Source organism: Seriola dumerili, unplaced genomic scaffold (assembly GCF_002260705.1).
Source record: "Seriola dumerili isolate Sdu_G_001 unplaced genomic scaffold, Sdu_1.0 BDQW01000036.1, whole genome shotgun sequence".
NCBI classification, from domain to species: domain Eukaryota; kingdom Metazoa; phylum Chordata; class Actinopteri; order Carangiformes; family Carangidae; genus Seriola; species Seriola dumerili.
This window is the reverse complement of record NW_019174291.1, coordinates 176,277-190,368: the sequence shown is the minus strand read 5'-3', so window position 1 is coordinate 190,368 and position 14,092 is coordinate 176,277. Positions and strand designations below refer to the sequence as shown.

At 42.4% G+C, this 14,092-nt stretch overlaps 1 protein-coding gene across 3 annotated transcripts in view; it reads left to right on the top strand.

The window, feature by feature from the left end:
• The first annotated feature begins 4,351 nt into the window (after window positions 1–4,351).
• Window positions 4,352–14,092, top strand: part of LOC111216984 (RAS guanyl-releasing protein 1-like) — a 17,639-nt gene continuing 7,898 nt past the window's right edge. The window contains exons 1-7 of one of the 3 annotated variants that reach the window (XM_022738666.1): window positions 4,352–4,379; window positions 5,957–6,315; window positions 11,768–11,979; window positions 13,160–13,271; window positions 13,488–13,550; window positions 13,666–13,797; window positions 13,940–14,081. In XM_022738666.1, the coding sequence (XP_022594387.1) occupies window positions 6,299–6,315; window positions 11,768–11,979; window positions 13,160–13,271; window positions 13,488–13,550; window positions 13,666–13,797; window positions 13,940–14,081 (678 nt within the window). In that variant the 5' untranslated portion in view covers window positions 4,352–4,379; window positions 5,957–6,298. Of the gene's footprint in view, window positions 4,380–5,854; window positions 6,316–11,767; window positions 11,980–13,159; window positions 13,272–13,487; window positions 13,551–13,665; window positions 13,798–13,939; window positions 14,082–14,092 lie in introns of those variants that run through there. The other 2 variants (XM_022738667.1, XM_022738665.1) reach the window with 2 other exon arrangements.

Below are 14,092 nucleotides of genomic sequence, written 5' to 3'. Positions count from 1 at the left end.
TTAACTTTTTAGGTGCAGAAGTTGGTTGATTTTAAGTTCAAGCGCATGGAAACAGCATGGATTAAATAAAAAAGATAGTAATTTCAGACAAATTTGATTTAGTGTTATTCTCATATACTGCGTGCTACTCGCTCTCTCTCTCGCTCTCTCTCTCTCTCGCTGTCTTAGGTTAATTTCAGGTTCTTTAGGTTCCACTGTGTTTGAGACTGTGAAGTGCATATCTCTATACTGTAACTGTGTGTTAGCTTCTCCGAGGAAGACATGCAGCCTTTGGCCAGCTGTCCCCTGCAGGCTCTGGGTTGCTTGTTGCTCTGCCTCCTCACCCGACACTGACAGGCTCTACTTTCCTCAGATATAAATAGATAACGATGCTAACAGATGCACCAGCCCCTGTCTATCTATCTGTGCTCTCTCACACACACATGCACACCCACGCACACACACACACACACATACACACACACACACATACACACACACACACATACACACACACACACATACACTGATACCCACCTATTCTTAAGCCAAGAACACTCTGGAAGTAATATAAAAGAGAGGACAACGCATTCTAAAAAGATCAAAATATGATCATGTAATGTAGGTTAACGACCCGAGATTTGTGCGCTCGCAAGAGATTGAAGAAATCAATTACCAAGTTTAAAGAGAGCAACTAATAAGCAGGTCATGGCACATTCAGGACGCTGCAAAAATAGTCAACTATATACAGAAGCGGGCCTTGGCTCTGACAACTGCAACTTCAGATTTGACTTAAATATCCAATGCCAGGAAAGCAAAAGTGATCGGAGGACACTGAGGGAGCAATAAAGTTGATGCTGGAAGATCATGAGGCAGTTGTAGGTCAAGAGTAAAGAGTATTAATTAGTTGCTGCTCTAATCATCTCATTTCCTTTCTCAGTGTTTTAATAACAACTCCCCATCTCCTTCTACACCTCCCAAACACCTCCCCAGCAGCCAGTGCAGGTTAGCGCTCCTGAAAAGGAAAGTAAGCAGGACTCACCGTTCGCAGGAACTGAATCTCCTCCTCTCCCTCTCCCCCTTCTGCCATCCTTCACCGAGGGTTATTCGCAGCTCCTCGGGAGAAAAGAGAAAATCCTTCTGTTTTCTCTCTTTAGGATTTGGATTTTTTTTTTATCTCCTTGGCTATGTCCCTCCCTCTCTCCCGGTCCTTTCTTGTTTCTGTAACCCTCTCTCTCTCTCTCTCTCTCTCTCTCTCACACACACACCCTCTCAGTGTCTCTCGTTCTCAGTGCTAGTGTGTGTGGGTGTGCTGGAGGACAGCGTGAGTCCTGTGGCTCTCACGCTGTTGTGAGAGAGAGTGACGGGAGGCGAAGCTCTCCCTGGCTCCTCTCTCCTCTCGCCTTGCATCCCCCCAACCGCTGATGAGGGAGGGAGGGAGGGCGGGAGGGAGGGATGGTGGACGGGTGAGGGAGGGGCAGACACCTTGTTACACATTTACATCGCTCCCATCCCACTGTGCCACCATGTTTGTAGAAGTGGGCCACTCCTTCACACAGGCTGCCCCCCTCCAACACACACACACACACACACACACACACACACACACACACACACCTCCCTACCCTCCTTCCACATGTCTGAGGCTATAAAAGGAAAGGGGGGTGAGGACTAGCCTTTAGGGAGTGTGCAGTAGGAACAGATGCACATACACACACCTTAACTCCTCAAAGTGAATAAGTCCGCCGCACTGTACCTTAAAACCTTCAGAATCAGGGCATTGACACTGTATTAGGGACTCTGCACTCTGCAAGAGCTATGTGGAAAAATGAGATGTCTGTATCACCTGACAGTCAGCTGATGAGGATGTACCATTACACAGTATTTGAGTAAGAACAGCAACTACTAACTTTACTTAGGGCTGATTATATTTTTTTATAATTGTTAAATCAATTGATTAAAACTTGATTGGCAGTAAAATTGACAGATTGGTCAATGCATGTAAGTGCTTGACATCCCCTGCTATCCAACATTTATACATCCATAACAACTATTAACCTTACTTTAATCCAGTGAGACATAACATTAATATAGGGATATCTAACTCTGTAAAGTAACAATGTGTTCATGACTGCACCACTTTCACTGAGTAGCTGATTAAGAAAATAAGTTAACAGGGCCTTTAATTGATTAAATGCCTAATTTTGCATGTTTTCAGAGCCCTACTTTATGTCCTCAAACTACTGATGTCTGAATTACAGTTTAAAAACCAAGGGGTTTCATTTCAGTATTTAGCTTGATAGAGGGCTTAAAAGGTAAACTGAATAACATAATTGATGTTGATTAATTTGCTGATGGGTATGAGCAATTTCCAATTACCTAAAACAGGCAGTTGTAAATGTTATTCAATTACATAATTCATGATCTTCCTGAATTGATTAGGTAATCCTAACTTAAAAATTGCCTGTATCCTGAAGTAATTTAAAATCTGTTTGATCAAAGCAAAGCTCAATCTACATCTTTGCAAGTTCAGTCAAGTGGATGCTACTGACGCTTTCTTACAGTCCAGCAACCTTGAGTCCAATCAATAACAGGGGGAGAAGCTTTGCACAGACATTATGTCAGGCTTTAATTAGCTCTGTGCACTTTCATACTTCCCCATAATTTTGTTTAACAGATTTTATGCTTCAGTATTAGCAAAGGTCTTAGTTGCACTAAGAACAGTAATTAATTACCAGCCTATTATTTTTTAACATCTGAGTCGCTTAATTGTAATAATATTGCTGTCCACAGCCCCCAGAGATTTCTGTGTTGCCTCTATGCACACATGTGAAAAATCTTTGTAGTGATTTAACAGGGACGAACCTGTCACATGTCTTAATGAATGGACATGAATCCCAAAAGGTCATTAAATTGAGACATTTCACCAAAAAGAAATTATCCTAGTGATCTTTTAGTTAATTGTATTTAAATCTATTTATCTATCTTCTGGTAATAATGTCAGATGTGAGATTCGTCGTTCCTTTAAGGGTGGTAGTGACTAATCAACAGAAAATTGATTTTCTCTCAATAATTGATTGTGTAAATGATTCTCAAACATTTTCACGACCCTAAACTGATGCAAATTAGACCACAGACCCCCATCCAATAAGATTTTTGCTTTTAGATGTTTTATTACAGAAAGTGTTTGATACCTATGAACAAATTAGTCACACATTATGTCATTGTGTTACATATGGATGGAATTATAGTGAAAATAAGTAAAAAATAAATTATTCCCCTGTTTGCTGGGGACCCCTGGGAATCACCTGAAGGAACCTTGGGGGTTCCCAGAACCCACTTTGAGAAGCACTTGTGTACATCACTTATCAAAAAGACAATTGTTGGTTTAATATTCTCAAATGTATGTATGTTTACTGACTTAATCTGTTTTATATCATTGTAAATTGAATATCTTTGTCTTGTTGTGTGGACACCTTGGGCATGGGTATTTCCTCTTATTTACAATTAGTAAATAATAATAATAATAATCCTGCAGCCTTAGTTAATAACTACTAGTTAATCCAATTTAATCGAACTGAATATTATTATAATATTATTATTAGGTTTCTATCCAGCTTCCCTGTCAGAGTCCTTGCAGCGAGTCCTTCCTAGCTCTGAAGACATATTACACCTTGACACAAAACTGCTAGTTGATAATGAATAAACAATGTACCAGAAAATTATTTTTGCAGGCTAATAACGCGCCTAATGACAGACGTAAAATGCTATCTTGTAACAGTGTCAACAGCTGTGTGGACAGCCTGATGCATTCGTGAAGGAAAACTGTGGATCTGCATGAGTATCAGGGGCACACCCCTCCTGGTCATATCAGGCAGCGGGGATGCACCAGACAGAAAAGCTGGAAGTCTGAGCGGAAAAAAGCGCATCACACACAATCACACAGAAACGGTGGCCAGCCTTCAGATGGTGTGCACATACACAAATCCTTACCTCCCCAGTCTCCATCTGGCATCCTTCGGCATGCTCTCCTTCTCGCCCATTTCCCACTGCAACGGCAGCTGGCAGCTGATTAAGCTGTTTTGGGACGCTGCTCGCTGGGATACAACTCTGTCCAGTAGGGAAAAAGAGGATGGGAGGCGGAGGAGGAGGCGATACGCTACTGAAGCAGAACTACCATGAATTCTGGGAGTGTGAGTCCTGATTCAGAAGTGACCTGCTGCAGCCTGTTGTGTTTTTTGCCAACTCATGAATCCTCCTGTGTACGTGCAGTTGCGACGCCGCGCCTAAGGGTGGCGACATTGCACCAACAACTGAACTCAAATCTCTGACCAATGACCTCCGACTCCAAAATGACCAAGAATTAGCATTAGCTTAAATTCAGTGGCGATAAAACAAAGGTAAGTCTTGACTGATGGTCTAATGCAGCATCTAATATTGGTCCCTTTAAACTTAACTAAATCAAAATATATAATATGATAGCTGTGGTACTGTAACGTAACGCTAACGTTACGCCAGTTACATTACTTTGCTAACAATGACAAAAAAAAGTTTAAAAAAAAACGTATAACATAAAATAAATCTCATTCTTAATATATACGAAGTATCCTGTTTAAATGTTTTACTCTGCCATGTCGTCTTAATTTAACTGAAAAACTGAGCTCCGTGAGTTCATTTTACCTTTCGTTATCGTTAAAACTACGTCAATACCACAAATCTAAGATACTTCCGTTTTTACAAGAAATAACAAAATAAAAGCCTGAAAATAAAATGCATAAAACTGAACAGGTTAGTCACAAGCAACACATGGTGGTCTTTAAGACTCACAGCGCCAATGCAACAGCTAATATTTAATTTCGGTGTTGAATTATAATTAAGGTCGTTAGCTTTTTTTATTCTCTGTGTCAAATGTCTTGAGATTTACCAGCTGAGTTGATTGCAACTCTTCCTGTTTTAAAAAAACTATTGCTTAAGATTACGGTAAGATTACAACATTACTTGTTTTCTCCTTTGACATTTCTATATACCATGTTTAAGTCTTTTAGTGATCTTCTTTCTAATGCAAATCCAAATGCATTTTTAGGAGTTTTAGATTTAGCATGCAAGGACTGCAGGAACCCTGCTCTGTGCATCTTTCCCTGCTTTTGAATGCCATATCACCCACTCTCTCTGCCAGCCAGTCAGCTTCCTGCAGAAAAGAAGCCACCTCTGCAGACTTGGGGACATTAATGTCCCCTGTTTGATCGCCTCTTCCTCTTGGTGTGTTAAAACAAGGATGCCTTTGAGTCGCCCTGTCCAGCTGCACAGCCACATTCACGAGCACAAACACTACCTCCCTGTGTAATCACTTGCTACCCTGAGAAATGACAGAGTGGGTTAAAAAAAAAAGAAGAAAAGGAAGAAATCAGGATGATAAACGTGATTTGGGGGACCCTGGAGACACTGGATGAACAAATCTAAGAGGGAGATGCGTGCCATGATTCAACAATGTTATCAGACAGCTAATTATTTCTTTTCAGGAACTGATTCTTTTGCCAAGTTCAGGCGATGCCCCAGAAGACTGTTTTAAAAAGTAACATTTAGGTGTGGCGCATTTCTTTCTATGTTGATACTCTAAAAAGAGCCGCAGATGTCGCTTCCTGGAGTACACTGATGGTACTCAGATGATTGCTCATCACTATCTTTCTCTCTCTCTCTCTCTCTCTCTCTCTCTCTCTCTCTCTCTCTCTCTTTCTCTCTCTTTCTCGCTCTCCTCTCCCCTCCCCCTGGTGCACACGCACACACACCACACAAACACACACACACACACACACACAGAAACTAATGTGAGTTCCCCTATCTGTCAGAGCCAGTTCCTCCATTTAAGATGCTGACTTGTTTATGTTGAAGGGACAAGTGAATGACTTTTGTTAGCGCTTGCACTCTACTTTGAAGCTTGTTTGAGCCTTTTTCTTTTAACATGTCTGCTTTGTTGCAGGCACAGGGAGCATGAAGTCTGTTTTGATGCTGATTTGTGGTTGATAGATATCTTCAGATAGCGGAGAGAGAGAGAGAGAGGTTGACTGACACACTGAGTGGTTTGATAAGCAGGGCTTAGGCGCTGAGTTTAGTCTAGTTGATGACTGGTAGGTGAGCAGCCCTCACCCCCAGCAGCTCTCCGTCCTGTGCCCGCTCCTGCTGTCCTGGGCACATAAACACATAGAGGACACAGAAGAGGAGGAGGAGGAGCAGGGTCAACCATGGAGCTGTAGGGACACGCTCAGATGTCCGTGTGGATCACCAGTGGAGGAGGAGTGCTGCCGAGGAGAAGAGCTCTACAATGAACAAGACCAAGAGGTAATTCAAAAGAAAAGAAGAGGGTGCATCAAAACCGAGAGTCTGGTGCACTCAGACCCACTTGCAGCTTAGTTTCTTAGCAAGTGTGAGTCTGAGTATGTGTCAGCAGCATGTGTTTCATGTGCAGCAGAGATGTGTGAACCTTGAGGTTATATCTGAGATGCAGTGTGGTTTGTGCAAAAGCTCTTGGCAAGTTGATGAGAAAGGAGGGCATTTACTTTTTATTTTCCATTTGATGTTTGCGTGTGCATGTTGTTTGCCATTTATTTGAATCTGACAATGAGTGGAGAGAAAGAGAGGCTTTGTGTGAAAAGAAAAGTTGCAGACACATATCACACATAACACAGTCACAGCTACTGTCTTTGACCTGAATATCAGTGAAGGCTATCAACTTCTCAAATTATTTGTGTGTACTGCACACAAGCGAGCCCTGACATTCAACAGTTGTGCGAGCCTGTTGAGTGCTGCTGTCTGCTCACCTTTCCATGGAAATGTGTTCTGCTTTTTCTGTTCTGTCCCGCCAGTCCCCATTTACATGTCAGTTCAGGCATGGTTGTTGTTTTTTTGTTTTTTTTGTTTAGTTTTGGGTTTTTTTAGCATTCGATGTTAGATACTGCTGAGAAACAGTATGTTGTGTGAGGTACTTTTTTTACTGCTGTAGTTGTGACCGCAGCTCTTATCAGATTGCCTGGAATGAAAGGATTGTGTGTTGAATGTTAAGGTAGTCAGATGTGTGTTATGTGTAATTTAGCTACCTGAGTTTAAGGTGGACTGATGCCCCACTCAGCGGCAAGGTTATCTTGAATGAGTAGTTAGAATTAACACATTGTGCCGAGACTGGGTTTTGTGAAGTTGCGCTAAAAAGAGAAAAAAGATAAAGATGACAAACTGAATCAACATGAAATAGAATTTTGATGAACAAAAGAAGGGAAATAAGTTGAAGCAGAATTACTGATGTGTGTGTGTGTGTGTGTGTGTGTGTGTGTGTGTGTGTGTGTGTGTGTGTGTGTGTGTGTGTGTGTGTGTGTGTGTGTGTGTGAGAGAGAGAAAGAAAGAGAGATCACAGGTGTGTGTAGTTGCACAGGTATGATTTCACAGTCTAACAGATTTGTGGCTGGAGTCTCAAACACTTGATGCTTCTCACAGACCAGGTGAAAATGTTCATGGATATTTGCTGTAGATTCTCTGGAATCTAGATTCTCAATGTACAGTAGCTTTAAGTTGAACCTAATGATTGAATTACTCAGTGCAGTAGATGCATCTCGTTGATGTGGAGGGAAAAAGAACGCAGGTTGTGAGAGGGAAGAGCAAGAGAAAAAGAGCAGCTCACAAACAAGGCCTTCAAAGGGCCCTGGCTTCAATTAATCAATTAAGGAAAGAAAGAGAGGAATTTGCATATCCCCCCGCCAGTGTGAGAGCGAGAGAGGGGAAAAAGGGGAGGGGGGGAGGGGGGGACTGGATCTGTGGCCAGGAGTCCTGACACAGATAGGAAGGGGAGTGAGAGGGGTATTTCCAAAGAAAAAAAGGAGAAGCTGTTTCCTGAATGGCTTGAATAGAGCAAGGATGAAGGAAGAGGGAAAAAAAAGTAAAGAGGAGTCGGAGAGGAAAAGGAGGTGTGGGAGGTCTTCTGAAAACAAAATCAGTAATATGATGGACCAGACCCAAGTTCATTAATGACTACTTGGGGTTTTTTCCTTCATTGTCACGCACACGAGGATTCTCTGTTTCACCGTCAAGTTTAGGCAGTCTTCAGTTTCCATGGAGGCACTGTTAAATAAAGAAGGGTAATTATTATATTTACCCAAGCTGTGTATCTCACTATTGGGAAAAGGTGAATGCAAATACCTAAACAGTAACTCCAATTGTGTTCAGATTTGCATGGGAGCTCACCACTCTATTTACCAACAGCCCTCGGTCTCTTCAGCTGGCCATGTTCGTTACACAGAACAGAGATCACTGACTGCTGTGCTGTGTGTTACCTGCTCAGCACTCTGTGGGAATTTCCCTGACAAACGTCACAACATCAATAACATTTCCCCATCAGCACTTCTGTTTGTAGTATCGACCGTGTCTCCTCCTCATATGTGTGACACGCAGAGCTGGATTCACTCTGAGTCAAAGAGAGAGATGACAAGTCGTAAAGGGCACGCAGATAAGAAGAGCATCGATCAGAAGTCAGAAAATTAACTGGCCAAATGTGCGATAACGGATTAATCTTTTATGTTTTTGATTTTAGTATATTTACTACATTAGTTTACACGTTATATGATATCTAAAGGATATATCTGGAGATATTCATGTATATTTTACAGGACAATATAAAGAAATGAAAACAGGAAAAATCATTTGTCAAGCAAAAATGCAAAGCACACACTTGTTCCAGCTTCTCAAATGACAGTATTTGTTGTTTTTTCATCACTGTAAAACACGACACATTATGGACTATTGGTCACATAACTGTACACATAACTCTGGGAAGATATGATAGGCAGTTTCACAATCTATTGATGTTTTCAATCAAAAGAAGAATGAATAGATTACTCTGTAATGGAAACAATTAATTAGCTGAAGACCTACAGTGATAAAAAAAATAAATTGTATAAAGACCAATTTGAAACAGTTAAGTGTGGCCCAGAGTCCTAATGGATAAGGCATCATGCTCCAGAGCTGGGGATTGTGGGTACCAGTCCCACCTGGGTTCTGAACGTCAAATGATGTATAGTGTACACTCTTGAAGAACAAAAAAGTGTTAATTGAAATGAATAGGAATCTGCTAAATGTTGCAGGATTGTCATCTCACCATCAACTGTCTAATGCTTTCTGAAAGGGTTTTCAGAGCTTCATATTCTCAACTAACATGGAAGTCAGAGTGAGTCCTAAACGTGAAGTCAAAAGAAAGTGATTTATCCTAAACAAGGACTTCACAGAACATGTAATGAGATGCAAGGTCTTCAGTGGAATATATTGCATGAGTGTAGTAGGTGACGGAGGTATAAAATGAACCCAGGCACCTTTATTGTGTCCTTGTTTGGTTTCTCCCACTAATGTCTCCATGTGTTGTCGGGCTTACCTAAATTTAATGTAAAACAGTTCACGGTGTACATGCTGTGCTGTTCAGTGTTAGTGTTTTGAGTTCAGTAGCCAGCCGGTGTAATGAGGCGAAGAAGAGGAGGAGGAGGAGGAGGAGGAGTTTTGTTGCCAAGCAGGTTTCCAAACCAGCCGTCTGGAACTGGACTACCAGGATCCAGAGAGATGGGGTCGTCACTGACATCCCTCCATCAGGGTTTCTCGATCTGGGCATGAGTGAGGAGGGAGATGTGTGGTGTGATAACTGTGACGTGTGAGTGGAACAGCACGTACAGGGAGGAGAGCAGCTTGTGGTATAAATAGATCAGTGAATGTCACCCCGTACGCCTGTATGAAAATGTGCATCCATGAGTGTCCATTTATGTGTTGTACATAAAGAAAACCAAATGCTTTTATGTGACTGGAGTGTGGATGCATGTGTATGTTGAGTAATGCATTGTATGCGTGCGTTTTATGACTGTGAGTGGGCTGGGGAAATGAACTGCACAAACAAACAGAGGTTAAGAGAAGGGGATGTAAGTCTGGTCATTCAGGGAACTTGTCGCCAGTTCTCTGAACTCACAGTGTTTCCTGGTAATGTCATCACATTAGATGCAGTATAGAGACCGACGGTTACGCCACGCTACATGGTGCACAATTTTTGGACTGATATATGAGGATAAAATCTGAAACACCCAAGTACAAAATTTTCAAGTTTTACTACCTTTTTTAGGAAACACTCACAAAGATTAGGTTTCTTTTGAACTTTGGTTTCATTTAAAATTTGGGAGGAGGACTGTTTAGATCAAATCTCTTTTGCAGAACAGAAGCAAAGATACCAGTTTAAATGAGAAAAAGCATGAGAAGAATCAGTTATTGTGAAATACAGTCAGACATTGCTAAACTGAGCCCCTGAGCTGAAGAGGAAGCATTAATCGCAAAATGAAACATTGGAGTCACATTTGTCTTTTCAAGGGGCATTCGTGTTAACACTCTAAGAAATAAGCGTTGTTCATTGGCCTTCTCTGGCGGAAAGCTCTTTTGCACTTCTGACCACACTCATCATCAGCCCAGCTTCACTGATGGGTGTACCCAAAGGTGTGGTCTATGTGCTACAGTGTGTCTGACCAAAAGCAACTTCTGTCAGCACTTTTCAAGTCCATATTGCCAGCAAAGGAACTATAATTAGCATCAACATTGTCCTACATCAGTGGTTCCCAATCTGTTGGACTTAATGGCAATCCCTAAGACAAAGTAATATTTTAACCCCTTCTCACTGGTTGCGTAGTGTGTGTCTATGAACTGTGAGGAGTGATCTTCTTTCCCTCTCAGGTAGATTGTTTGTAGGAACCTAAGTACATTGAATTATTCAGTATTTCACAAGAAGAACAGAAATTTTGTGGTGCAGAAATTTTTATTGCATTTCTCCGAAAGAGTGACAAAAAGGGCGCCCTCCCACCACCACGACCACCACACACACACACACATACACACCCCATCCATAATGTATGTGATATAGCAGTAAATAATACCATAAGCTAACGTGTGTGCCACAAACTGTGCTACTTTTTGTGAACTCAGATCAGGTGTTTTCTGAGGAAATACTGAAGATATACAATGACTTGCAAGTTAGTATTGCTGTACATGTGCGATGTGTTGTAGCCTACAGCTGACCTCATCTAAATGTGATGTAATATTGTACTGTTTCAGCTTGACCTTCAGATTTTCAGGGTACGCTGTAGCTACTGTTTAAAGGCATGTATTAATACTACAAAGGCAATGGCCAAGTGATAGTAACTTACACCAGAACTTTTGTTGCTCTGAAAATGGTCACCTGCATTTATTAACACTTGTAAAACAAAGCTGCGTTGCTATATTTTTGAAACTCATGCAAGGAGTTACAGCAGTCGCCTCATTAAACAAAACATGTTAGTCCTCTCTTAGCACTTGTTACCAAAGCCAAAAACGAATGTGCAATACTTCTCAATAAAAATCTTCTGAAAGCACGGAAAAAATAAAAATACGGTGCACCTGTCTGTAACTGGACCAGTTCTTTCCATCAAAACCTGCAACTGTGACATTTACAACTAGACTAAAAGTATGTGACCTATTTGTAATTAATAATGAACATTTTCTGGACCGTTCCACCATTATCTGTCTCTGAAGTGGCTTAAAGTAGAGAAACACATTAAGCTGTGTAGTTGTTTGCAGCTTCTCTGCCTGTGCATGATGTTTCAGGCAGCTGCAGCGCTGTAGCACAGCTTATCAGATGTGGGGAGCTGCATTTCCTCAGATGCTGACCTGCACTACCTCACCACACTCTGCTCTACTTATTTCTAGGCTAATATACACCCTCTCTCTGTCTCTCTCTCTCTCTCTCACTCAGGAAACCCAGTGAGAGCCCTGGTGTGCTGAAGAGCAGGAAGCTGGTCCCACGGAGGAGGAATACATGTCCCAGTCCTCAGGACATCAGCCGGGCCCTGCAGAGCCCCAGCTCTGCTCCCAGCGCCAGTGCTGCCAGCCTGGATGAGCTCATACAGCGCTGCCTAAACTGCTTTGGTCAGTCTCTGTCTCTGTGTGTTTGCATGCATTCCCAAGGTTTGTCATTTGTCTTTACTCTTTATCACAACCAGATTATATAATGAGGGGATGTGAGGGAGAGTGAGGGGGGGGGGGATCCAGGGTGAGAGAGACTGACAGGGAGGGAGGGAGGGAAACAAAGGGCAGTCTCATACAATCAAGCTTTGTTCTGTTGGGCTAGAGAGGCCAGCTAGCTATTCCCATGCACTGTTACACTACACAAGTCTCTCTCCTCTCCCTCTCTTTCAGTGGTCTCTCACTCTTCATTGGTCAGTTCTCCCACATCATAAAAAAACATGCCTATACTATCTTACAGTGCCTATTGGTGTGTGGCATACAGATAGTTTGTAATTTGTTGAGAGTCCTTCCGCCGCCGCAGCAATGGTGAATAGAATTTGCAAAAGACCCAGCAGTAACACGTCTAAACAGAAGCTCTCTCCTGGTTTATCTGGTTTTTCCAGGGAACTTTTTTTCATCTATAATAATAGACGTCAAAAGCTGACAAAAGGAAATAAACAAATGAGCCCAAAATATCTGAATATTCAGATACCCCTAGGAGGAAGTGGAATTTGTTTGTTTGTTGTAGAGGGTGGTGGTTTGGTTGTACTCACCCTTTTGGCACATCATTCTAAATGTATCATTGAAGTAATACCTATACATAGCTTTCATAGAGTATAGTACGGTACTTTGATTTCAAATAGCACTAAGTATTAGATATTTTACAGTCAGTCGTTGTGACTGACAACTTCTGTGATCTACTGCGATCCACTTGTTCAGGCAGATCACATGCATGCACATGTTTCATTAAACAGAGAGAGAGCTGCTGCAGGCAAATACGTGCAATAAAGCTTTTTTTTTCTACATGTGGGTGTAAAAAGGATCAAGAGCTCAAAATCTCTAGTGTTGCTTGTTTTATTTGGTTGATTTGGTAAGGGTGAGAAGTAGTGATGCCCACACCCACATGCCATTCAAGCATATTTCTGGCCTTTGTCTCCTCTTTACCAGCAACCTTAAATAACCCTGTGAGACACAATGACTGACATTGGGTTGCACTCTTCATGTCCCATGGCTGCTACAGCACGGTTCATGACTGACCACTGAGCCACGCTGCAGCACATAGTTTTTATTTTTTGTTGTTGTTGTTTTTAACCACACTAATCCCTGTTGTGTGAAACGTGCTGCTGTGTTTTGGTTGCAGATTCAGAGGGGAAGCTCTCCAGCCCTAGAGGGTCCCAGCTCGTCCACATGATGCTGATGATGCACAGCTGGGTCGTGCCATCTCAGACATTCGCCCAGAAACTTCTAACCCTATATCCTCCACTGTCGCTCAGCGCAGCACCCTGGTCCCACCGGTGCACTGCTCCCAATCACATGTCCACAGTTATTAATCAGATCAGGAAACAGACATGGCTTTGTTTTACACTCCTCGTCAGCAAAGCAGATTTGAAGTATACAGTAGATCCGTGCCGGTGTGTAGTGGTGCAGGAGTGTAATGGTGTGTTGAGATCCTTGACTCTTTCTCTCACTTATAAGGATTGTCCCTTGGACAAGAGAGGACTGAGGCGGACACAGATCTGCCACCTTGTCAGGTGAGTAAGGACACCAGGCACATGAACGTATTGTCTGACAGTGTATGTGACAGAACTGGTTATACTGCTCTATTTGCGGGTAGTAAACATATTTTCTGCCCTGCTTCGTGGCAAGGCAGTGGATCAGCCAGTTTCCGGCAGTGTTCGAGGCAGGCCCCCTCCTCGAGCAGACCATGGGGGACCTGTGGGCGCTGGTTCGGTCGGACGGAGAGGAGACGCAATCGCAGCTCATCGACCCCTCCTGCTTGTGAGCCATGTTTTGATTATGATTCACCATTATGCCCTGCAGGAATTGCAGTTTGCTTATTTGGTCACAACTCAAACACGTTTTTCTATAAATAGAAAAAAAATGTCTATTTTTATCCTGTTGCTTGGCTTTCTTTTCCTAGAAACCCTCATGGGAGCATATCCCAGGCACCCTCACCCTCCGTGAAGAAGAGGAAGGTGTCTCTGATCTTCGACCACATGGAGCCAGATGAGATGGCCGAGCATCTCAGCTACCTGGAATTCAAGAACTTTTGTAACGTTTCAGTGAGTTCAGT